Here is a 23,851-nt window from a genome sequence, read left to right as displayed (position 1 = left end):
TCTCTCTGAAAGCCACAATTAAATCTCAGATAAGGTCAGGTTGGAATTCATGACCATTTCAAGGACTGACAAGACAAATAAGCAAATACTGGCAAAACCACAGAGACATTCAAAGGACCTTATACTGGGTTGGAGATCTCACAGATTCTTTTAAGTGAAGAATCTTGAGCAAAAATTTGGAACCAGTTGTGCTGTATCATTTCAATATGTGCCATATTTCACATATAACGCAGCCTTTCTTGAAAAGGTCCTTGAGATACATCCTCATCAAATAGCAGGCCACCAATGAGGAGCTAGAAACAAATCCACTATTAAGGCATTTTACTTTACATTGTCGCTTCTAATAAAGCTTCCTTCAGTAAAAATGTCCATTTCCTGTTGTCCTCTCACATCAAAATGCACCGACATATTTGTTTAGAACTGGAATGATGGATTTGTTTCTTAAAAACACAAAGCCTTTTACTTCTCAAGACGTTAATTGATGGATTTGCGGATTATTGTGATGTATTTATCAGCTGTTTGGACTCTTATTCTGACGGCACCCATTCACTGCAGAGGATTCACTGGTGAGGATTCTAACTCATCTCTTGCATGGCTTGAGGGTGAGTACGCTTTCTGCATTTTTTTTTTTTTTGTCATTTTGGGTAAACTATTTCTTTAAGACTGAGACATTAACTGGACAGAAATAGGTAGAGGATTCTGGCAGGTGACAGAAGTAAGATTTTTTTTATCACAACATGAATACAAACTCAGCTACAAAGGCTGATACACATGTAGTTGCCAAAAGCCAGACAGATCTGATTAAAAGTGTTCCATTGAGCTGACGAGAAGAGAATGCAGGGAGGTTAGGATCAGCTGCAGAATGTTTATATTTGTCAAATGTGGCAGTGTATGAAATAATTGATTAAACTCTGCATGGGGCACAAGATGACTCACGATGTTGAGCAGAGCAAGTGAGTCATGAGAGAGCTGGTTAGGGTTCTTATGGCTCCATCTAGTGTTTACCAGTGGAAACTACAGCGGGGCCTCTCAGCACTTAAAGGAATAGTTTAGAATAGCCATCCAAGATATAGATTAGTTTGTTTTAGTTTGTCAGTGGAAGATATTTGGAGGAATTTAGCATTTCATCACTTGCTTACCAATGGATCCTCTGCAGTGAATGGGTGCCATCAGAATGAGAGTCCAAACAGTTAAAAATATCACAATAATCAAGTATAAATCTGTTTTGGACTACTTTTGCTTGTAAACAATGCTTAATCTGTGCATGTTTCTCTCCTGATCCAGGCCAGACAACCTTTTTAGTGAATATTATGGATAGAGGAGTTGTATTTTAGCCGGAAGCAACGCATTTAAATTAAAAAACACCTTAATCAAGGATTTGTTTATTACAAACACTCAGCTATTCACTTTATTAGATGTTAATTGAAGATCTGCAGTCATTTGGATTATTGTGATGTTTTTATCAGCTGTTTGAACTCTCATTTTGATGGCACTGACAACACAAGTACTCATTATTCGGATCTTCACCTTTTACACATGTAATAAGTGTATTTTTCATTCCTTTAGCACCTGCATCACACAAGACAGTACAAGTTCTCATGATCAAACACACAAAGCCTTAATGTCAACCCACAAGAGGGAGCCAGATGGCCACAAGACTGAATTATCTGTTCAACCAGGCAGGACAGATGTAGGTCAGGAACTGCAAGTCCTTACCTGTTTCCTTCCTTGCATTTGCAAGAGTACAAAATATGGACAATTTCTTCTTTGTCAACAAATGGACAATGAACTTATATATATATATATATATATATATATATATATATATATATAGTGTGCTTGCCAATTTTTGCAACAGTGGTTACCAAAATGTTCTTGCAATAAGCATTTTATAAATGAAGAGTTTATTTTCAAAAACAGATAACTAAAATGGTCCAATATCATGTTTTTATTGTGTTTTTATTGTGTTTAACCTAATCAAAATAACCCAACTGCAGATTGATTGAGCTTAATTGGAATGCACAATGAAAAAAAAAATGGAGTTATCTGTTTTTGCAAATGAACGCTTCAAATGTAAAATAAATGTAGGCTATATTAAATAAACAAAAAAAATTTTACAGACAAAATGTATGTTAATGGGTTGCAAATTTAGCTTAAAACAAGATGTCACTCATAATTATTATAATTTTTTTTTTCTTAAAATAACTTACATCAGGGTTGCAGGGTTGAACTTAATGAACGCAATCAATACTACAATCTAGGTAAAAAGTGACAAATTGGAAATACTGTAAAACAAAATAACGGAAAAGGATACAATTAGGCTATTTGAATAGCCTATCATTATGTCAAGGTTAGCCTAGCATTTCTTCATCTATATATTGTTTCATCCATAGATATGTGTACGGTTTCATCTATCTAAATATATATATATTTTTATATATATTTAAATAATTATTTTAAAATAACTGGTGTGGGCTCTAGGCAATAAATCTGTAATAGTAGTAACTAAACGTGTTCTCGTTCACTTTGGCTAATGGCCAGGCTCATGAACGCGCATACACGTGCACAGGTTTAATAGCCTACTGTTCACCAAGAAACGGGATTTAACAGCGCTTCAGCAATTCCGCCATTCAGTGTGACAGAAGACTGTTGTGAGTAGATGTCTATATGCAAATAGAGTCATTTTGTATGAAGAAATAATTTAAATTTAGAATACCTGACTCATGCCCATAGATTTACTGTTGCTCAAATTTGGAATGGAAATCTAGTCAAATCCATTTGCTTTTGATGGTTTTAAATTAATTAGATTTGACGCTCTTTTAGCATTATATCGGATATCGCCTGTATCTGTAATGTCTTTTACATTATCCATAAAAACGGTGGACGAGGAAAACTGTTGTTCTTGTTAGAGAGATTAGAGCTCGCAGACATGTTAATCTGGATTAGTCCACTGTCCACAGAGCGCGCGCATGTGTGCCATCAGTGATCAACTTCGGTTTTACCCTCTGTCACGTTTCAAGAAATCTAGACACTGATGCAGCACGTCTTTACTGCTAAATCACAATTATGTAAGGGATACTGAACAGACAGCCGGTCATTATAACAAGAAAAAACCCCCCTCTTCATCCGGGTTATCCAAGAACCCCCTCCTGATAACCCTTTCAGAGTTTATTTTGCGATATCTGGATGCACATTTATCCTGCTTGCCAAATAAACATATACATAAAATATTGTTTTGAGTTGAAATTACGCATTTCTTCCTTTCTTCCAAACTTCTTAAATGTTCTGTCATGTTGTTTTCAACAGCAGATTTATAGCTCCCTCTCTTGAGAGGAACATGCACAACTTAGTCCAAATACGTGGAAAACGTTATCTCTACCCACCATATAACCAACTTGCATAGTGTCTTTCTGGTCAAATATGAGCAAGCCTTAACACAAACAAGAGAAGTGGATCAGCGTTTAGGATGATGCATTCAAGATTAAAATTAATTTAACAACATATAGTGGCAAGCATATACAGTGCACCTTCCTACACAAGTGGATAGTTCTAAAAGCGTTCCTGCCCCTGACGGTTTGGATGCGTAAAGGATGCTGGCATGCAAGGGATCATCTGGGACGGGGGTGAGATACAAACTGACTCTGGCTACAGGACTGCTGGAGTGCTTGTGTTTTGCTGGAGTCGTGTTTGGTTGGGCGTCTCTCGTGTTTGTCCTAAAGACAGATGGTTACTTCAGCGATTTGTGCATCAATGCGACAGACGCTAGTGGAGAACTTGGCACAGGTGGGGTCATTTACAACAGTGGCTTTTAATGCATTTGATGGTTCACTTCATTTTATGCTTTTTCATTTTGGTCTGTGTCTACCTGCTTATCTGGTTTTCTCTTTAGATTGCAGTCTGCAAGATGAGAATTTCTCATTGGTTTTTACCGTGGCCTCCTTCATGAACAACTTTCTCACTCTGCCCAACGGATTCATCTACGACCATTTTGGCACGATGGCAACGCGATTTTTGGCTATGTGAGTTAGTCCCTCGTAGGATGTAAAGCAGAGGTCAGGCAGGAATTAGCAGAACTGCTGTGTCTCTCTGCGGTAGAGTCAAGACGTTTATCTGATTGTGTGTGGGGTGTGCTTTAAGCAGATAGTAGAAATCAACGTGGGTGTTTGACTGGGCTCCAAAAACAGGGCTTTGTGCATTAAGTAAAAACAGCCCCTAAGTAAAATTTGTTGAGACTGCCAGAATTTTTGCAAATGTAAGCTGTTGTGTAATGTTAGGTACCACTTGTTCTACACAAAAATATACATTTATAAAAAGGAAAAGACTGGGCCATCACAATAATATTTGAAGGTTAGGGTTAGGGTAATTAATTTTGAAATAAATTTTATTCATACCAGTTGTATAATCATTGTTTTGTAGAATTCTTTATACCACCGGCACTCTTATTGTGGCATTGTCCAATAAAGGTAAAGACAGACTGATTTTTCTTATTTTTTATTAATAATCACATCACACACATCGTAGGCATATTTTATATGACTTATTTCCTTCTCTTTTCATTGAAACAGCTCTCTCTATCTTGCTTTTTCCTGCTTTGTCCTTCGTTGCTGTGGGAGGTATTTTATTTCTAATGACAAATATGCAGGTATGTTCATGAATGATTATATTTCATACATGCGATGTCAAGGGTATGATCAATTGCTTGCATTACTTGTCCTCATTACAGGTTGGGAATCTTTTTGGCTCTCATAGATCGACAATTATTACAGTCTATAATGGGGCCTTTGACTCTTCGTCAGTTATCTTTCTTATCATCAAGGTAAGAAGTACACACTCACACACATATATTCAAGAAAAAAAGAGTTCATCAGCTGTTTATCATATTACAATCTATGATACCCTGTATAACCATTTCTGAAGGTGCTCTATGAGAGAGGGGTTTCTCTTCGCTCCTCATTTCTCTTCCTCTCGGCCTGTAATCTCATTCATCTCCTCCGGACTCTTTTCCTTATGCCAAAATCACACATTCCCTATCCCATCCCGGACGACTACAAATATGGGTGAGTGAAACGATAAACTGAGTATAAGCTGAATAAACAAGGTGTCAGAAGTTAATTACTTTATTCAGCAAAGATGCATTATATTGATTAGAAGTGACACTAAAGACTTTTACATTGTTACAAAAGATTTCTATTTTACATACATGCTGTTCTTTTAAACTTTTCATTCATCAAGTAATTAAAAAAGTATCATGGTTTCCACAAAAGCATGGACAAGCAAGACAACTGTTTTCAACATTGATAATAATACTAGGAAAGATTTCATGAGCAGTAAATCAGCATATTAGGTATGTGTCATGTGACGCTGAAGACTGGAGTAATGATGCTGAAAATTCAGCTTTGCATCACAGGAATAAATTATATTTTAAAATATAATCAAATAGAAAATTTCTTTAAATATAATTTTTTTACCAAATATTATAGTTTTTACAGTAATCAAAAATCAATCAAATTTACAGACCCAAAACATTTGGACGATATTGTAAAATAAATAAGAAAAATTCTAATTCAAATATTGTTTATATGGTAAGTTTATATTTTTTTTGCAACAAGTAGTCAAATAATTCTATATATTATTGTAGATAAAGTAAGCATAGAGTGTATATATATTCTGTATTTAGTATGTAGTAAATCTGATATAGCCTTAACTACGTATAGTACATAATTAATACTCTTATCCATATTAATTCAAATGCAAATCGTTATTTACAGGATGAGCTGTGCTAAATCACATAGCTACAATGTTGAACAGTATGAGGCAGAGCGAGACCCGAGTTCGGACAGAGGCAGAGGTGTAGCTGATGAGCCACTGGAGACAACAGACAACTCTGAGAAAGGTGCTGCTTGGCCAGCATAGATCTCACTTTGGTAGACACTGCATGGTTATGGAAACATTTCTTTTCAATGAATGGTTCAAATAAACTGACTGAAATAAAGTTTTTTTCCTATAGACAGTTTTAGGAGCTGTGTTCTGTCCTGGTTCTTCCTGTGGCACCTCATATGGCTGTCAGTCATGCAGCTGCGGCATTATTTCTTCATTGGAACTCTGAATCCAATGCTGAACAGACTGGCCAACCAAGACCCAGGCACTGGTAAAGAAATCTTCTCACTTCTATGATGCATTTCAGTGAATTTTGTGAAATCTTTGTTTGTGTGAGGAGTCTCTCAGTTCATAAAATGAACTTGAATTTGAATTACAGGAGGAGGAACTGACTGAATTCAAAGACATTTAACACTATCACACATTAGACTTGATTTAAAGCACTCTGGGTAATGAAGAGATTTTGCACTATGGCCCATAAACATATATATATATATATATATATATATATATATATATATATATATATTAAATATATTGTATAAGTATAGATAGATAGATTTCAATTATATAATTAATATATTTAATGTAGATCAATTAAATTAAACAAATCTGTGATTAACATTTCCACAAATGATTATTAATATAATATTATATTTCTATATACCATGTGTTGTGTGTATGATCATTTTCACGGGTAATTTTACCGAGCAAAAGATATTTGGAATGTCAAGAGGAGGAATTTACTGAAACATCACACATCAGACTTTGCGGTAAATTAAAACATTCTTAATTGATGTAAATTATGATGTTAAATATTTATAAATGATGTATTCAAAAATATATAAATAATTACAATTAAAATACAAAATAAATGAAAATAAAAGTATGTTAGTGGCATTTCAATCTCATATTTCTGGAAATATTCCATATGCGTAGGATGTGTAGGATCATTTTTACGGGGAATTTTTACTGACAGAAATTTATACTTAAAACATGAATTCCATTCCACTTTAATTCTACTCCCTTAAAAAAATAAAATAAAATCTAGCTACAGTTCTGCATCCTCAAAATTCAGGAATGGAATTGGATTTTCAGTTGTCAATGCAATTCTAGTAGGATCATTTTCAAATGCCTTACTGTGACAGCAGCAGAGGTTATAGAGTTTGACTGAGACTTCTTTATCTCTTTTTCATTCTCAGTGAGTGAGTACACCAATGCATTTGCTTTCACCCAGCTCTGTGGAGTTCTCTGTGCTCCCTGGAATGGACTGCTAATGGACAGACACAAAAGAAAACCCCTAGATCCAGGTCAGTTGAAAGAGAAATGTGAAGGTCTGTTTTCTGATAACACCCCTTTACTATTTTTCTTTCTCATTTCCACCCTGTATTTTTTGTAGGTGTGTCTGAACGGGAAGCAGACCTGCGCTCGTCTGTTCTGTCTCTCCTCCTCACCTCTCTGCAGTGCCTATTGTTCTCCATCTGTGCAAGCATTCCCTTCCTCCCTCTCCAGTGCGGCACGTTCATCCTTCAGGTGCTTAACCGCTCTTTTCTGTACGGAGGGAATGCTGCATTCATCAGCATAGCGTAAGTATATCGGGTGATAGAAGTATCTTGATTGTTACTGGACTGGAATCTTTACTTCCAAGTGAGTGCAATATGAATCTGAATTCCTACAGGTTTCCTGCCCGTCATTTTGGAAAGCTGTATGGTCTAGTGATGTCCCTATCAGCTGTGGTGTCATTGCTGCAGTATCCCTGCTTCGCCCTCAACAAAGTTCTTGGAGGAGACCCCTTCTATGTAAATCTATGATTCCCATACCAATATTTCAACTACAAAGAGCTCATATACATACAGTGGCCCCAAAAGTTTGTGTACACTTGAAATTGCATGAAAGTCATTGAATTATATCACAAAAAAAGGAAGGGCGTTTTTACAAAATGAGGTTTTAAGTGATAAAACAATATACTGAGATACAAAAAGTATCGACACTTTCTAGTTCACAAATGTTAGTAGAACATTAGTTAGTAATGTTAGTAGTAGTCGTCTGAGAAAAGGTCTAGCATTATTTCTTTGCAGATTGAACTTCATTTGATATTTTGTTATCTTAATTTAATGAAATTCATACATTTTAAGTGTGTCCATTTGAGGTTTCAATACTTTTGGGGCCACTTTCTGCTAAAAAAAAAATCATGGTTTGGTAAATCATAAAAGCCAAAATGATATAAAGTTAGAATTGTAAGATAAAAAGTCAAAACTGACATAAAAAGCTGAAATGATGTGATATAAAATGTCAATTTCTCGACATGATTATTATCAGAATCCTTGACTTTTTGCTTCAATGACTCTTGTGTCATATTTATGACTTTATGATCTTTTTTCTCATAATTACGAGTCCTTTTGACTAATTATGGCATTTGTTTGTTTTAAATCAAACATGCTGTGGACATAAAAAGTAATAGTTCCAATAAAAAAACAAACTATACCCGCAACACGATTATATGGTTAAATGCTATATACTAAAACTATATAATACTAAAAAAGCCTATAAAAGTGAGTTTTTCACATCAAACATAAAAAACATATCAATTTCCAGTAGCATTTGATTAAATATTCAGTTAGTTTTAATTCCTTGTGTGTAAACTGACCATAATCATTAACTTGTTTTTCACAGCTTTTACTGTAAATAGTAAATTCTACTGTATTTCTGTGTTTCTGTAGGTGAACATCATCTTGACTGTCCTGACTCTACTGGCTTTCATTCATCCTGTCTATGTGTTTCTTCACTGCAGAGAGCTGGCAAAACAGCGAGAGAATTCACAGAGTATTTTAGAAGCCTCCATACAGGAAACATCAATGTATTAATTTAAATCTATAGACATACTTGATTAATGCATGCGATTAAGCAAATCTATCTAGGCCTTAGCTTTTGTGATTGACAAAGGGAACATTAATAAGCATTGTGATTCTTGTGTATTAAATTTTACCCCCATTATATTTTAGAGATTTAAATACTTGAAAATAAGAGTTAACAGTAAGCAATTAAATTAAGTCCATTTAATTTAATCAGTTATTGAATATTTACAATCTTTAGGAGTACAGAAATAACAGTCAAAATATTGACTTTTTTTTTTATAGTTCACTGTTGGCAAGAACAGATATTATTTGTTTCAACAATGATTAAGGAGCAAGGGTAGATCACATGGGTGTCAGAAAAATACGGATCTTTACACAGGATCTCCAGACTCTTCCAGAGTTGTGTGATATCCAGTTTTGCATGTTAACATCCTGTTCCCACAGGGAAAGCATTATCAGTCCTAAAAGCATCATACAGGAACTCTAGACCCATTAACCAGTGGTTTACCTTCCAAAACACACATAATACTGATTTATATCTGGCACTGCAGTGTAAGTCCACAGTAACCATTTACATCATACAGTTTCCAGTAGTTATTAATTAATGTCCATTCAGGGGTTATAGCATGTTTTATAAATAATGTGGGCTACAGCTATGCATCCTTATAATTCTGACAAATTGTGGACACATGGAAAATTCCTTAACAACATATATTTTTAATTTCAGACCAAAATGTTGAAATAAATGATATAAGAAACACACTTTTCCTCTTTGTCATAAAAACAAGCAAATGTGTGAAATAAAGGTCCCTGTATGAAGAAAGAGCATGGTTTAAATAATTACATAAAGTAGTTAAAGCAGACGCATTTCACTCTTCACATTAGGAGTTGACAAGCCGGTTGTTCTCTCCCTTTTTCATGAGTCTTCTAAGTTAGCGAGACATCATTCGGACAAACTCTGTAGAGCATAAGGTGAAAACCAGGTTAGTTAGAGATGAACAGATAGCTTCCTTTCCAATTTATGAGCAGAAATATCCAAGTACTATAGTGCATGTATATTTATTAGGTACCCCCCCTTTGCCTGTCAAAAATGCCCTAATTCCTCATGGCATAGATTCATTAAAGAGCTGGAAACATTCCTCAGAGATTTTGGTCCATATTGATATGACAGCATCACACAGTTGCTGCAGATTCGTACATCCATGATGTGAATCTCCCATTGCACCACATCCCATAGGTGCTCTACTGGATTGATATCTGGTGACTGTGGAAGCCATTGGAGTATAGGGGACTCGTGGTCATGTTCAGTCAGAGTTTTGTGACCTGGCACATTATACTACTTGAAGTAGCCATCACAAGATGGGCGCACCGTGGTCATAAACGGAAGGACATGGTCAGCAATTATACTGAGGTTGGTTGTGGCAAAAATATGCCAAGAAAATGTTACCCATACCATAACACCAGCACTACCGACCTGAACAGTTGATACAAGGCAAGATGGATCCATGTTTTCATGTTGTTTATGCCAAATTCTAACCCTACCATCTGAATGTTTAAGCAGAAATTAAGACTCATCAGACCAGGCAACCTTTTTCCAGTCAACTATTGTTTGATCACAGTGAGCCTGTGTGAACTGTATCCTCTGTTTCCTATTCTTAGCTCACAGGAGTGGCACACAGTGTGGTCTTCTGCTGCTGTAGCCCATTTGCTTCAAGGTTCATCATGTCGTGTGATTAGAGATGCTCTTCTGCATACCTCAGTTGTAACGAGAGGTTATGAGTTGCTGTTGCCAGCTTAAACCAGTCCGGCCATTGTCCTCTGACATCAACAAGGCATTTTCACCAGCAGAACTGCCACTGAATGGATATTTTGTCTTTTTCTGACCATTCTTTGTAAGCCCTAGTGATGGTTGACCATGAAAATCCCAGTAGATCAGAAGTTTCTGAAATACTCAGGCAAACCCGTTTGACACCAACAACCATGCCACGATCAAAGTCACTTAAATTACCTTTCTTCCCCATTCTGATGCTCGGTTTGAACTTTAGCAGATCATCTTGACCATGTCAACATATCTAAATGCACTTAGTTGCTCCTATGTGATTGGCTGATTAGAAAATTGCATTAACAAGCAGTTGAACAGGTGTACCTAATAAACTGGCCGGTGCTTGTATATGAATAAAGGCTACATATGTGGAGCACAAAATATAACTCTAACCTTCAAAGTCAACCTGCCCGTCTCCATTGAGGTCAACATCCCTGAGGATCTCATCAATCTCTCTGTGGTTGAGCTGCTCTCCCATCAGCTTCTTCATGGCTTCCCTTAGTTCAGCCAGACTGATCTGACCATCACCATCGGAATCAAACTGAGACAAAAAGATCAATTAAAAGGCGTGTGACTTCAGAAAACTTAGGAATACAATACACCTGTCAGTAGCATGGAACACCAACCTCTCTAAAAGCATCTCTCAGTTCTTTCACTCCGATCATGTCTGCTGTCTCAGCCAGCATCTTTGGGCCCATCAGGTCTACAAAGTCCTCGAAATCCACTCTACCACCACCTAGTGAACAAACATACAATCATATAAGAAGTATCATGAATATACACCAGATATATATGCTCCACTAAATCTGTTCTTGAATAGAACTCTGCCAAAGTGTGGCTGAGATAATGAAGTATAATGATACCAACAAGGTTGTCACTCACAGATCTGCTGACTGAGTTCAATCAGCTCCATTTCTGTGGGCATGTAGCCCATCGTCCTCATGCACTCGCCCAGATCCTTACAGCTAATGAAGCCGTCCTTGTCTTTGTCAAATTCCCGGAAGGCTTCTTTCAACTCTGAAGGCAGAGAAAGAGTGAGAGAGAGAGAGAGCATCTTCCTCAGTTTGTTGACATTAATGTGTAATCTGTCTGTCCAGTAAGAGGATTTTGAAGGATAAAAGTACGGTGATCACTCATATCATTTGTTGGAGGAGTAGTTCATCCAAAGCTACTCACACTTATGCAATTGCAAAGCAAAAGCTAATGCTTTAAGTATGATATAAGTGGTCCATATTCTGAAGCCTTACTATAACACCGTGTCAGGAACAGACTTGAATTCGGATGAAATCACAGCCGTTAATGATATGTTTTGAATATGGTGACATGTCAAGTCACCTTTATTTATATAGCGCTTTTAACAATACAGATTGTGTAAAAGCACTTAACAGTATCAAATTGAAAGATAGAGTGTCAGTAATTTATAATGATAAGATTAAACACTCAATTTTCAGTTAAAGGCATTTCATTATTGAATTCAGAGATGTCATTGTCTAGCTCAGTTTAGTTTAAATATTATCTGTGCAATCAAATCGGCGATAATCGCTAGAAATTAAGTGTCCCCAACTGAGCAAGCCAGAGGCGACAGCGGCAAGGAACCAAAACTCCCTCTGTGACAGAATGGAGAAAAAAAACCTTGGGAGAAACCAGACTCAGTCGGGGGGGCAGTTCTCCTCTGACCAGACGAAACCCGCAGTTCAAAAGTTTATATGTGAATAAGAGCTATGAAAGATTCTTTGAATTTCTCCTTTTGCGTTCCACAGAAGAAAGGAAAACATACATGAGCGCAAGTAAATTATTTTCATCATTTGGTTGAATTATTATATTAGATGTATCTTATCAAGGGATTTAGAGGAGACTGAAGGTAGATTCATTTCAATTGAGAGAGGTAATGGCAAGAATCCATGTTGATGGAGGGAGAGAAGTCAATCAGGGAAGGAATCATATTACTTTGGATGGTGGGAGAGTTTAACGCTCTTAATGATATAAAGCATATCAGTGATGTTGGATATCTCTGTACCTTCAATTTCCTCTGGCCGTAGATCTCTGTCCTGCAGTGAGAACAGATTTCAAAGAGACATACAGAGACAAACTATTAGGACAAACACACAGATATGTAGGCGCAAACATACAAAACACAGAAAAATGTGCATAATAATTCAAATAAAAATATGACATTAATTAATTAAATAAATAATTAATAAAATAGTATAATTATAACAAAATATAAATAATAATTCAATTCAATAATTTTTCAAATGGTTTAGTCATCCAATCATTACAAATGATACAAAAAAATCAGAAAAATTGGTTAGAAAGTGTGGGAACCCTGTATTATGATCTTTCCTGTAATCTGCTTTGCATTCAGACTGTGCTTGTTGAACTGTCACTCAAAGTACATTGTACCAGCGAGCCTCACACACACCTGTCGGTGTCGCTGGGGCGACCATCTGCACACCGCTGCATGAACACGCGGGTGGATGAATGAAACACATGAGGCTCAGATCACCGGTCAGCACAAGAAAAAATTTGGAAACATTTGGCATCACTTGCTCACCAGTGAATGGGTGCCATCAAAATGAGAGTCCAAACAGTTGATAAAAACATCACAATAATCTACAAGTAACGTCTTGTGAAAAGCTGTGTGTTTGCGTTTTTGACTTCTGGATAAATTATGAGTCCTCTATCCATAATATTCCTTTCCCCAGTGAAAAAGTAATCTCGTCAGCGAAGAAATACAGTATGCACAGACCAAACATGTTTACAAACCCAAAACACTTGATGGATTCATTTATTACAAATACCCAGCTTTTCACGTCACAAGACGCTAATTGATGGATGTGAGATGTGTGAATTACTTGAGGATTACAGTGATGTTTTTATCAGCTGTTTGACTCTCATTCTGACGGCACCCATTCACTGCAGAGAGGATGCATTGGTGAGCAAGTGATGTAATGCTACATTTCTCCAAATCTGTTCAGATGATGAAACAAACTCATCTACATCTTGGACAGGATGAGTACACTTCCAACAAATTTTCATTTTTGGGTGAACTATTCCTTTCATGAACTTAGAATATAATCATGGATTTAATGTTTTCCTTTAATAATATCGAGGTCCTCAAGCAAAACTGACTGAGAACCACAGTGCTATGATATTATGGATTATACTGTAAGTTATCTAAGGATAGAAAAGCACGCATGTGGGATTGTGGGCTGTCAGATATTCATGTTCGTGGAAATGCAGAAACTCAGTCATTAAAACATTATCAACATAACTCCAAGTAAAAAAAAGAACAAGCAGAGCAATGAAATCTCAAATGAATCAACATTTATACATTACATAAGTAAGATGATAACAAATGGTAGAGTGATTTGGATTTTGATCTGATTGACTGAGCCTGTGTTTTGGCAGTGGCCAGTCAGCACATATTCACACAGCTGGGGAGTATTTAGGCTGATTACTACCATGAATTGGCAAGCATGATGCAAGCAGCAGTAGGATAAGGTCACTATGGTGAACAGATTACAAGGGTCCAGGTTGCCAGGCAACAAATGGAGTCGAATGGAGTTCGCATATAATTTTTTTTTTTTGTTTTGTGAAACTCAGGTGTACTCGTCCATACAGTATATAGTTTTTATGTAGTCTGTTCAACATGCACCGTGGAGCCTCAATAAGTGCTGCACTACTAAGCAGATATAAATATAATGATATTATTTGGTGAAAAAAGGATTTAGATAAATAAATATGTCACAAACAATTTCAGGGAAATTTTCCATCTGTTTTGTCTTTGCAGCAATTTCTGCAGCTTACACCCTACTTTTCTATCCACACAAAAATTATTCTGGGATTATCAGACAGAATGTAGACATTGACATGCAACATTAAGCTACTATGGAACTACACGCTTGTACACTTTTTCTCTTTATAGTTTTGACTACATTCACCGGGCTAACATAAGAATCTGATTATACTGCCAATGGTAGGTGAAAAATCTTCACCTCTCTTTGAAAAAACATGCACAATGATTGACTTTTGTTTTTTTTTCTTCCTGCAGAGACATAAGAGGTTTTACCAAGATTCTCCCATGAGTAAAAAAGAACATTATACTAATGGCATATATAAATCACAATTGACAGCAGAAGGATATTACACTGCCTCAGTTGCGTCGATCAGTACTCTAGAATCTACAGGAACTTAATTTACAATTTTAAAAACTACTAATTTCTTCATTCACCCCAAACCACTTCACTAGGTAATATTATATTATACTATATAATTTCCAATCTGGTGCACACTTGAGAGCAATTAGGTTGTAGAAATGCATTCGTGGTAGGTTGTGCATTCATGCCTGTTATGAACACTTTAATGTGAATTGTTACTTTAAAGTGCATTTAAATTTAAGCATCCTTACAAATCTGCATGAAGGACTTGGCAACATAAAAAATGACTTGGTATTGACTCACAAAGAACAATGTGGCACAGCATCCTCCAGTCGCAGGAATGGGAGATGATGGGACATTATGAAAGTAATGGGGGCTCAAGGGAGGATTTGACTGAAGATGGATAAGACAGAAAATGATCATCTGATTCCCTGATGGAAATTCTGACAACCGATGCTCTGTGTGCCCACACCATGCATTATCTAAAAAAGGTGTGTTTGTAAGTGTGTGTGTACATACGAGTTGAGCCTGAGCGAAGCTTTGCCGGAGAAAGATGCAGGCTGGGCCCACGATGTTGTGTAGCATGGTACAGTTCTGAACCAGAGCACATATCGGCTCCTCAAACTGCTGGCCCAGCTCTTCATCATCCTCATCCTCAGCTGCCGCATCACCGCTGCCTCTTAACACGGCGGATGCCAATGGCTGTCCACTGCCTTCCAGGGGCGGGACCCCCTTTACAAGGAACCATTTCATTATGCACCAGACAAAATTGCAGTCTGACAAGGTCTAATGCTGCTGTATGTGGTGCTGATGTCTATACTATAAATTACAAATATTATTTTATTTAAAAAAATTTCATGGGAACCAAATCAGTTCTCAAAAAAAAAAAGAAAAGAAAAGAAGTTCAGTGGAACATGAAAGGAGACGTTTAGCAGAATGTCCGACCCACCCATATATTAAAAGTGGATGGGAACCAGGGACTGACAAGCTTTAAAAAAGCACCATAAAAGCAGCACAAAATTGCACTATATGTGACCCTGGACCAGTCATAAGTAGCACGAGTATATTTGTAGCAATAGCCAAAAATACTTTGTATGGGTCAAATATTGTTATATTAAGTAAAGATATTTTGTAAATTTACTTCCGTAAATATATCAAAACTTAATTTTTGATTAGCAATATGCATTGCTAAGGACTTCATAGACAGCGATTTTTTTGCACCCTCAGATTTCAGATTTTCTGATCCTAACAAACCATGCATCAATGGAAAGCTTATATTTATTCAGCCTTCAGATGATGCATAAATCTCAATTTCCAAAAATTTACCCTTATGACTGGTTTTGTGGTCCAGGGCCACATTTAACAAATCTTCTGAACCCATATTTATTGCTTTGTGTGAGGTAAAGAGTGAAATTTGATTAATAGAAATCTTAAAAATCCTGCTCAAAAGCCATCGTTACCATTCACTTTTATTGTAATAGAGTAGCTTGGACATTCTGCTATAAATATTATGTATAGTCATGTTTGGAATGACATGAATGTGAAAATATTTATAATTTATCATTATATATAGTACCGTTCAAAGGTTTGGGGTCAGTAAGGGTTGTAATTTGTAAATATTTAATAATTAAGTTAATAATTAAATACATTTATAACGTTACAAAAATTATATTTTAAATAAATGTTGTACTTTTGAACTTTTACAGAATCCTGGAAAAAAAGTATCCCTGTCAACACAAAAATATTAAGCAAGTACAACTGTTGTAATAAAAAACATTCAGCATATTCAGCATAATGATTTCTGAAGGATCGTGTGACAGTGAAAACTGTGGTAATGACTGGTGAAAATTCAGCTTTGCATCACAGCAATAAGTTATTTTAAATTGTAATAATATTTCCAAATAATAGTGTTTACTGTATTTTTGATCAAATAAATGCAGTCCTCATCAGCATAAGAGACTTCTTGTTAAAAAAAATTAAATAACAACCCCAAACTTTTTAAGTGGTGAAATATTCCTTAAACTTTGTACATTACAAATATTGCAACTTAATTCACACATTTTATTTCAATAGATTAATTTATCGCACCATAATACTTCTACGTATGAATAGTTTCAAGTAATTTTCTAAATCAGACTCACTGATCTGCAACTTATAAAATAGTCTTTTTAAAAACTGATATCTTACCTTCTTCACGCTGCTTCTTTTAGATGGCTTCGCTCCCATCATTTGTATTTCTCTAATTCTCACTGCTCCAACTCTTTCTTGTCATCTCTGTCCCTCCCCTTCCCTCTTTATCACTCACTCTTGGTTTCTGTCCTCAGATTATTACATAAACTTTGCGACACATGATCGATGTCGTCAGAATATCCCAAGAGGGGGCGGAGTTGCTTAAACAAGAGGTGATGGGTAGTGATGCTAATACCACCAAAAACAGGGGAGCAGTGAGACCTATTCCTTCAGCCAGAAACGCCATTTCCAGGGTTTTCTGAGCACTCTAATCCCGATGCTCTCGGACCTTGCATCTGTTGTCTGTTTTCTCTCTCTCTCTGCATGTTTTTTCTTCCCCCTTCTTTCTTTTTCCATGTTCACTCACATCCTCATTTTGCCTTGTGACGGACTCTAATCGCACTTGTTCTGCTACAAGTGACTGGCACGGTACAAAATAGGAAGGGATGGAGGGATGAGGAGAGAAATGGAGAGAGAGCGAGAGAAAGCAAAGGGGTGGGAAAGGTCTGCATAATCCGCAACATTCCAGATTACATGGTGAGTGCATCGCAGCTGGCAGTGCTGATAAGGGAATGTAGGATTGTAGAAAGATTGTAGAGAGCAGGTAGACAGCCATCAGATGGTTTTTAGAAGGGTGATGAGCTGCGGTGTCAGGGGTCAGAGGTCAAAAGGGTCAGATGGATCAGTAGACGATGCCAAATCAGTACTTATTATAAATGTCAGTGTAGAAAACAGGAAAATAATGTTTTATAGCTTATTAGTTACTAAATGTTATATAGTTACTATAGCAATATATGTTACTATATTGTGCTATATAATTAAATTATCTATTTTTGGTCCAAACAAACAAAGAATAAAGAAATATCTGAATGACAGCTGTCCCCGGACCCATCAACATGGTTATTTGTTTTGCTGTAATAACTCCCAAAATATGATAGTCGGGGCAAAGATCTAATTCTTGGTATTAGAGAGGGAAGAAACATTTTACAGTGGCTCACAGAGTTACTTTACAGTGTTATGATTAACATCAGCAATACTGGTGGACAGTGGAGGACTGGGGCTAAAAAATGGCCCTGGACTTTCTGGCACAGAGTGGCCCACCACACCCGGTCCGCAACACACCACACCATAAACCCACCAGCTCATTATGCACAGAGCAATTTTTAACACTACTTATAAAAATAGAACAAAATACAGAAATAAAATGCTATGTTTTTATAAAGCCATTTTTTTAAAGATAAGACAGCAAAGATATTTATACTTATTACAAATTATTTATAATCCCGAAAAAGTTAAAGTATCACAGTTTCCACAAAAATATTAAACAAATAGATTCTTCAGATTTCTTTCTATCTACCGTCAGCAGCTGTATTATGGATAGCCCATATAACCACTAGGGGGAACCAAACAAGCATTTTTGATATTCTGTAATGTTTACAAAGCAGAAATTCATATTTTTCATAAGATGATTCTAAAATGAAAGAAAAAAAAATCTAATTAATTTTGAGTTAAATTAAATTAAATTAATACATTACCACACAATTTTTTTTTATTTTTTATTATTATCTTAAAGCCCTATTGTTCTATCTTAAAGCTTATGCGTAAATGCTTAAATAGGCTATTTTTTGTGCACGTGCAAAACTAAAACTATAATCATTTTATTAGCATTTTTAAACGTGTGAGTTGGATAGGAGAGTGAGGGACAATGTGGAGACGGATGATGATAGTTTATGCTCTCAGTAACTAACCAATCACAACAAATGTTCAAATATTCAAATGACACAACGTCATTTTCTTCCAAAGATGCTGCCAAAAACGAGAAGAAATTGAATTAGCTTCCTTTCTAACAATCATTATCAGAGGTAATATGTCAAGAAAATTAGCTTCTAGTGTACTTAACTGGGTTATAAAGCATACTTGTGTTGAACGCCAAGAAAGGCTTTCAAGTGAAATACAGATGACTGATGGATCTCGAGTCAAACCAGGTTTAACTGGAAAGTGGCGACTGGAAATATTAAATGTCTGACACTTTTATGTCCCAGGGCAGAATTGATATTTATGAAAAGCTACAGCTCTAAAGGTAGGCTAGTTCACCCAAAAATGATAATTCTGTCATTAATTACTCACCCTAATGTCGTTCCAAACCCGTAAGACCTTCTCTCTGGAAACAACAACTGTAAACATATATGCATTTATGTGCATATCTGCATGCATGCATGCATGTAATCCACACTGAAGTCAAAGAGTCAGTCGCTTGCTGTTAAAGCACTGGTGCATCAAAGAGTGTGTCTTACTCTAAACCTTGGACTTTGATCATCACTAATCTATACATTCACATTAATAAATCAGCAGGGGTTAATCTTCTCAGCACACATTTCTCACTCTTAGACATCCATGATTGTACATTTAACAAGCTAACACCTAACTTTCTGTATATCCTATTTACTCATACATGCGCAGGCATATTAGTGTTTTCCCTAGTTCACCCCAAAATGAAAATCTGTCTTTATTTTACTCACCCTCATATTCTTTCTTCTGCAAAACACAAGTGAAGATCTTTTAAACAACTATTTTTGTCACTTATAATTGTTTTTCATGTAATAAAGAGCCAGCCGGCGACACCGTACAGAGCAGCTCTTAATTGGGTTACCCGTGGAGACCTGGTCTCTGATTGGTGGATTAAATTATTCTATTGTAAGACAGCCAGACAACTGACCTAGAGACGGTGAAATGTAGAGCATCTCGTTTCTGTTGATACTAACAGCTTCTGTACTTGTTTATGTGTATATGTGTGTGGGCTATAGAGGAGATTTGGGTTGTCTGCTGTATACCGGTGGGCTGTCGATGGATTAAGGCCAAAAAACAAGAGAAGAGACAAGCAACAGAAAGACACGGAAGCAGATATGAAAAAGGATGTCAACCGAAAGCAGAATGTATACAGTCACACAAATATTTTCATTTTTCACACTTTATAATTTGACAGAAGCACAGCTTGATTAAATGACACAATAAGGGATGTTTTCCTTGTTTGGCAGCATTTCCATGTGACCAGGAAACCAAAATTTTGGGAATTGGTAAAAAATAAAATGGATGTGGCGGTTAATATTGATTTGATTAAGATATTTTCTTCTTCTGTATTGCAAATATACATGCATTTTTTTTAAGCGGATCTACAGTTATATATAGGATGTAGGATAAAGGTTCTTCATAGACATCAGTGATTCCATGAAGGATCTTTAACATCCATAGATCCTTTTCAGTGTATAAAAAGTTATGTTATACTTATTATTCTTTAGATTCCTTCCTTTAGGTTGTTTAGATTTTTACTTTTAAGAAGGTTCTTCTTCTACATGCATGCCCACCTATATTTTTTATGAAAACTGTTACTGGCAAAATGTTTGGAGTGTTGGAAATGACACCACAAGTGAGAGATAAAAGAAGTCATGTAACACAAAAAATATGAAATATTTCATTTCACATTGTATTTAGAATATCATACTATTTAATGTGATGAATTTATATGTTACATTTTAGGAATTTACAAATTAGTATTTAATTCAGTTTTACTGATTTTTTCTGAGTGAAAATGATTTCTACACCAATTTGTTTTTCAGTGTACCTTTAAAGCTAAACTTGAAACTTGAAATATAGTAAAAACAAATAATGTGATTTTCATTTTCCAAAGAAAAATGTTTTAAACCATTAGTTTTAACATGTCTGAACAAAATTATAAACGCAACACTTTTGTTTTTGCCCCCATTTTTCATGAGCTGAACTCAAAGATCTAAGACTTTTTCTATGTACACAAAAGGCCTATTTCTCTCAAATATTGTTCACAAATCTGTCTAAATCTGTGTTAGTGACCGAAAACCAGTCAGTATCTGACTGAACATTTAACCCAACCGCTGGGTCAAAACAACCCAATAGCTGGGTTTGTCCATATTTCACCCAGCGCTAGATTGTATTTAACCCAGCACTTTTTAGATATGATCACAAAGCTGTCCCCACATCTAGTGATATGTTATTATTACGATGGCCAAAGCTGCAGTGTTCACAAGAGTGTTCTTGTGAGTGAATCAGTTTTTAGATCTGATCTCTTGAGTCGTTAATCTCACCCATATAATCCTCCCCTTCTCAATCAATCTCTCTTATTCTTTTTCTTTTATCCCTCACTCTCTTCTCCCATGCCTTTCACTCCTCCTCCTTTCTTCCCTCTCAGTGTTTTTGTTTTTCTTTGATTGAGTGATATGATATCCAAGATTCAGTCTCTGCATTGTTATCTAAGATTCAATCTCTACCCTTTATCAGACTTATATTTTTTTTGGCATGTTCGGCATGAAACTATACAGTATATTGTTATTAGATTCTGACACATTGCAAAGGATCAAATTGAGTGTATTGTTATTACCTTCTTTTAAATTACAATCACTCATTAACTTTTATGTTATTTTTGAGGTCCGACGAGAGACCTCAAAAGCTTTTTAAAGGCCAAAAAAAAAAAAAAATACTTAAAGTTGTAATGTTTTTTAAGTTTTGAAATAAGTATTGTTAATGATATTAAGTCAGTCCTGTTTAAAGAATTTGAAGGTTGATAGATTTGGACTAGTGAATTAGTGAAAAGTGAAATAAAGAGATATAATGGAAAGCTGTGCTAGTTTCATATCCTATGCATTTGGGAAGGCAAGCTTTAAAGAATGAGGTGTGGTGAATAATAGATAATACATAATACTCTTTCACCTTTTACTCCAGTACAGAGCCATAATCCTCTGAAAGCAGAGAGTTTGTCAGAAAATGATTATTATGATTACTGCTGTGTGAAAGGGTTTAAGAATTAATAAACTACAGACTGGAAAGAGTAAATGTGAGAGGAGTGTAGATGAAGGGAACAATTCTGTGTTTCTATACAGATTTTTCAGCAATGGACAATGGTGACATTGAAAAAAAAAAAAAAGACTTTTAAAGTTATGTAATAACATATTAATTCAGCTTCACAATTTCATGTTTAAACGTGGAAATTCTTCGTACACCATTTTGCAGTGACAGTCTAATATCTGCATAACTCCCCTTCCTCCTGACCAGTTCTCAATGTGTATTATTATTATTATATACAAATGTCTAAGTACAATGCAGGCATCAGATAACTTTTGACCAACATTTGATCATTCAATATTTGAAATGGGCTTTTCTGAATAACTTTGAGGTCCAAACCAGGAGAACTTCAGTGTCATGCCAACTAATAAGTAACACTGTAGTGAGAGTTTCCATTTAACATCACGTATTTAAGAATCAAACATTAAAGAGAACAACTTAAAAACGACATCCAGTCTTTGAGTTAATAGAGCAAAAAAATCCTTCACAAATAGAGACCCTCATTCAAATCACACAAAACCACTTTCGCGGGCATCACAGTATCCATCAGCATAATAATAAGCACTGTTTCATGAGCAATCACAGTGCCTCTTTTTTGAATAGTATATGACAAACCCGATCACCGTTTTTACCATCAAGCACTTAATAAAGAGTTTTCAACAAACAAAAACATTTGTTTAAATCAAGACCATGAATGAAAATACAACAGCTCACAGTTCACCTCAGCACAACACAAGACCCAGCAGCCCATACCTGACCAAAGACGGATGCCACAATGGGTCTGAGTTTCCTGCGCTCCGTCTCCACTCTGAGGGGCTCTGTGTCAGGGTCAGTGGGTGAGTTCAGACTGAGGGTTTTGGTTTTGGGCGGCCGTTTGAAGCTGCCGCCACCTGAAGAGGTGCTCCATCTCCTAAGCTTCTCTATCTTCTTCCTGAAGGACCCCTACATTTACAATATGGAGCAAAAGAGCATTTTATGATCTAATTTAAGCTCCAAGTATGAAATGTGGAGACCAGGACTAGTTGTCACATGGGCTATATATCAATAACGATTAAAAATTCTGTCCTACAATAAATTACTGTATTATAGACTACCATTTAAATGATTATAAATTATTATATTATACAATACTATAGTTTGGGGTCAGTAAGTTTTTGTTGCTAAATTGTTTTGAATAAATCCTGAAAACAAAGCATTATGGTTTCCACAAAAAAATAAATAAATAAAACAAATTTGCAGCGCAAATTTTCAGTTGATATTAATAAGAAATGTTTCTTGAACATCAAATCAGCGTATTCGAATAATTTCTCAAGGCTCATGTGACGCTGAAGACTGGAGTAATGACGCTAAAAATTCAGCTTTGCATCACAGAAATAAATTATATTTTAAAATATATTCAAATAGAAAATATTGTAATAATATTTGTTGTTTTTACTGTATTTTTGATCAAATTAATGCAGCCTTGATAAGCATAAGAGACTTATTGTAAAAACATCGTAGGACCCCAAACCTTTGAATGGTATTGAATATTACTGTATAATTTAATTTTTAATTACAATTTCTGTTTGTCAGATTTGTAGCGTTTCTTGAATTGACTTATGTTTAAAAACAGTTTTACAGTTTATATTTTGCTGAAAAACTTAATGGCAGGTTCCATTGTGACAATTTACCCCATATACTGTAGCATGACAACACACAAAGGTGAATTGTTTCTTTGCAATAATGGCTAAATAGTGTAATTTTTGATTGTCAAAATTAGAAGTTATGTGCCTGCACAGAAAACCTACCCTAAGAAACATTAACTGGACGAAAAAGTGTAACAACCAGCCCTGGTCTTTCTGATTTACTTCAAGCATTTTCATTAAAATCTTATTGTTCATTACACATACAAAGTTTCAATCTGCCAAACTTACTACATTTTCAATCATTTGTGCTCCATCTCATAGGCTAAGGCTCAAAGGTCACATACCTTTTTGACAATCTTGTCTTGAGGAACCTCAATGGTTTCCATGCTGCCTGCTTCCATTGACATCTTTCTC

The 23,851-nt window shown here is 35.7% G+C and overlaps 2 protein-coding genes across 4 annotated transcripts; one reads left to right on the top strand and one right to left on the bottom strand.

Moving 5' to 3' along the window:
- The first annotated feature begins 2,533 nt into the window (after positions 1 to 2,533).
- Positions 2,534 to 9,550, top strand: slc43a3a (solute carrier family 43 member 3a). 3 transcript variants are annotated; one of them, XM_058791562.1, is made up of 13 exons: positions 2,534 to 2,651; positions 3,590 to 3,783; positions 3,890 to 4,019; positions 4,417 to 4,463; positions 4,566 to 4,642; positions 4,724 to 4,816; positions 4,918 to 5,057; positions 5,769 to 5,893; positions 6,008 to 6,148; positions 7,080 to 7,187; positions 7,277 to 7,463; positions 7,556 to 7,676; positions 8,598 to 9,550. In XM_058791562.1, exons 2-13 carry the CDS (start codon positions 3,591 to 3,593, stop codon positions 8,739 to 8,741), a joined length of 1,506 nt encoding a protein of 501 aa, XP_058647545.1. In that variant the 5' UTR covers positions 2,534 to 2,651; position 3,590; the 3' UTR covers positions 8,742 to 9,550. The 3 variants fall into 3 exon arrangements, with proteins under 3 accessions (XP_058647545.1, XP_058647554.1, XP_058647537.1); XM_058791571.1 differs by having other exon boundaries at positions 2,544 to 2,651; positions 3,652 to 3,783; positions 8,598 to 9,546; XM_058791554.1 differs by lacking the exon at positions 2,534 to 2,651 and having other exon boundaries at positions 2,666 to 3,783; positions 8,598 to 9,549.
- Positions 9,551 to 9,558: 8 nt separating this feature from the next.
- On the bottom strand, positions 9,559 to 17,291 carry cabp2a (calcium binding protein 2a). The gene is made up of 7 exons (XM_058791585.1): positions 16,902 to 17,291; positions 15,234 to 15,446; positions 12,572 to 12,602; positions 11,437 to 11,571; positions 11,181 to 11,290; positions 10,948 to 11,095; positions 9,559 to 9,690 (listed from the first exon to the last, which is right to left on the bottom strand). Exons 1-7 carry the CDS (start codon positions 16,941 to 16,943, stop codon positions 9,665 to 9,667), a joined length of 705 nt encoding a protein of 234 aa, XP_058647568.1. The 5' UTR covers positions 16,944 to 17,291; the 3' UTR covers positions 9,559 to 9,664.
- Positions 17,292 to 23,851: the final 6,560 nt, after the last annotated feature.

The sequence above is a fragment of the Onychostoma macrolepis genome, chromosome 01, assembly GCF_012432095.1.
Source record: "Onychostoma macrolepis isolate SWU-2019 chromosome 01, ASM1243209v1, whole genome shotgun sequence".
Taxonomy (NCBI): domain Eukaryota; kingdom Metazoa; phylum Chordata; class Actinopteri; order Cypriniformes; family Cyprinidae; genus Onychostoma; species Onychostoma macrolepis.
The sequence above is the reverse complement of the archived record's forward strand: the minus strand, read 5'-3'. Positions and strand labels throughout refer to the sequence as shown.

Bases quoted from the DNA above. Each gene is read 5' to 3' on its own strand.
- cabp2a (XM_058791585.1), bottom strand. From the start codon at position 16,943: ATGATGGGAGCGAAGCCATCTAAAAGAAGCAGCGTGAAGAAG. The intron at 15,447-16,901 runs GTAAGATATCAG...TTCCTTGTAAAG, and splicing joins AAAGAAGCAGCGTGAAGAAG to GGGGTCCCGCCCCTGGAAGG. The intron at 9,691-10,947 runs GTTAGAGTTATA...TATGCTCTACAG, and splicing joins CGGGCAGGTTGACTTTGAAG to AGTTTGTCCGAATGATGTCT.
- slc43a3a (XM_058791562.1), top strand. From the start codon at position 3,591: ATGCTGGCATGCAAGGGATCATCTGGGACGGGGGTGAGATACAAACTG. The intron at 4,464-4,565 runs GTAAAGACAGAC...TCATTGAAACAG, and splicing joins TGTGGCATTGTCCAATAAAG to CTCTCTCTATCTTGCTTTTT. The intron at 5,058-5,768 runs GTGAGTGAAACG...CGTTATTTACAG, and splicing joins CCGGACGACTACAAATATGG to GATGAGCTGTGCTAAATCAC.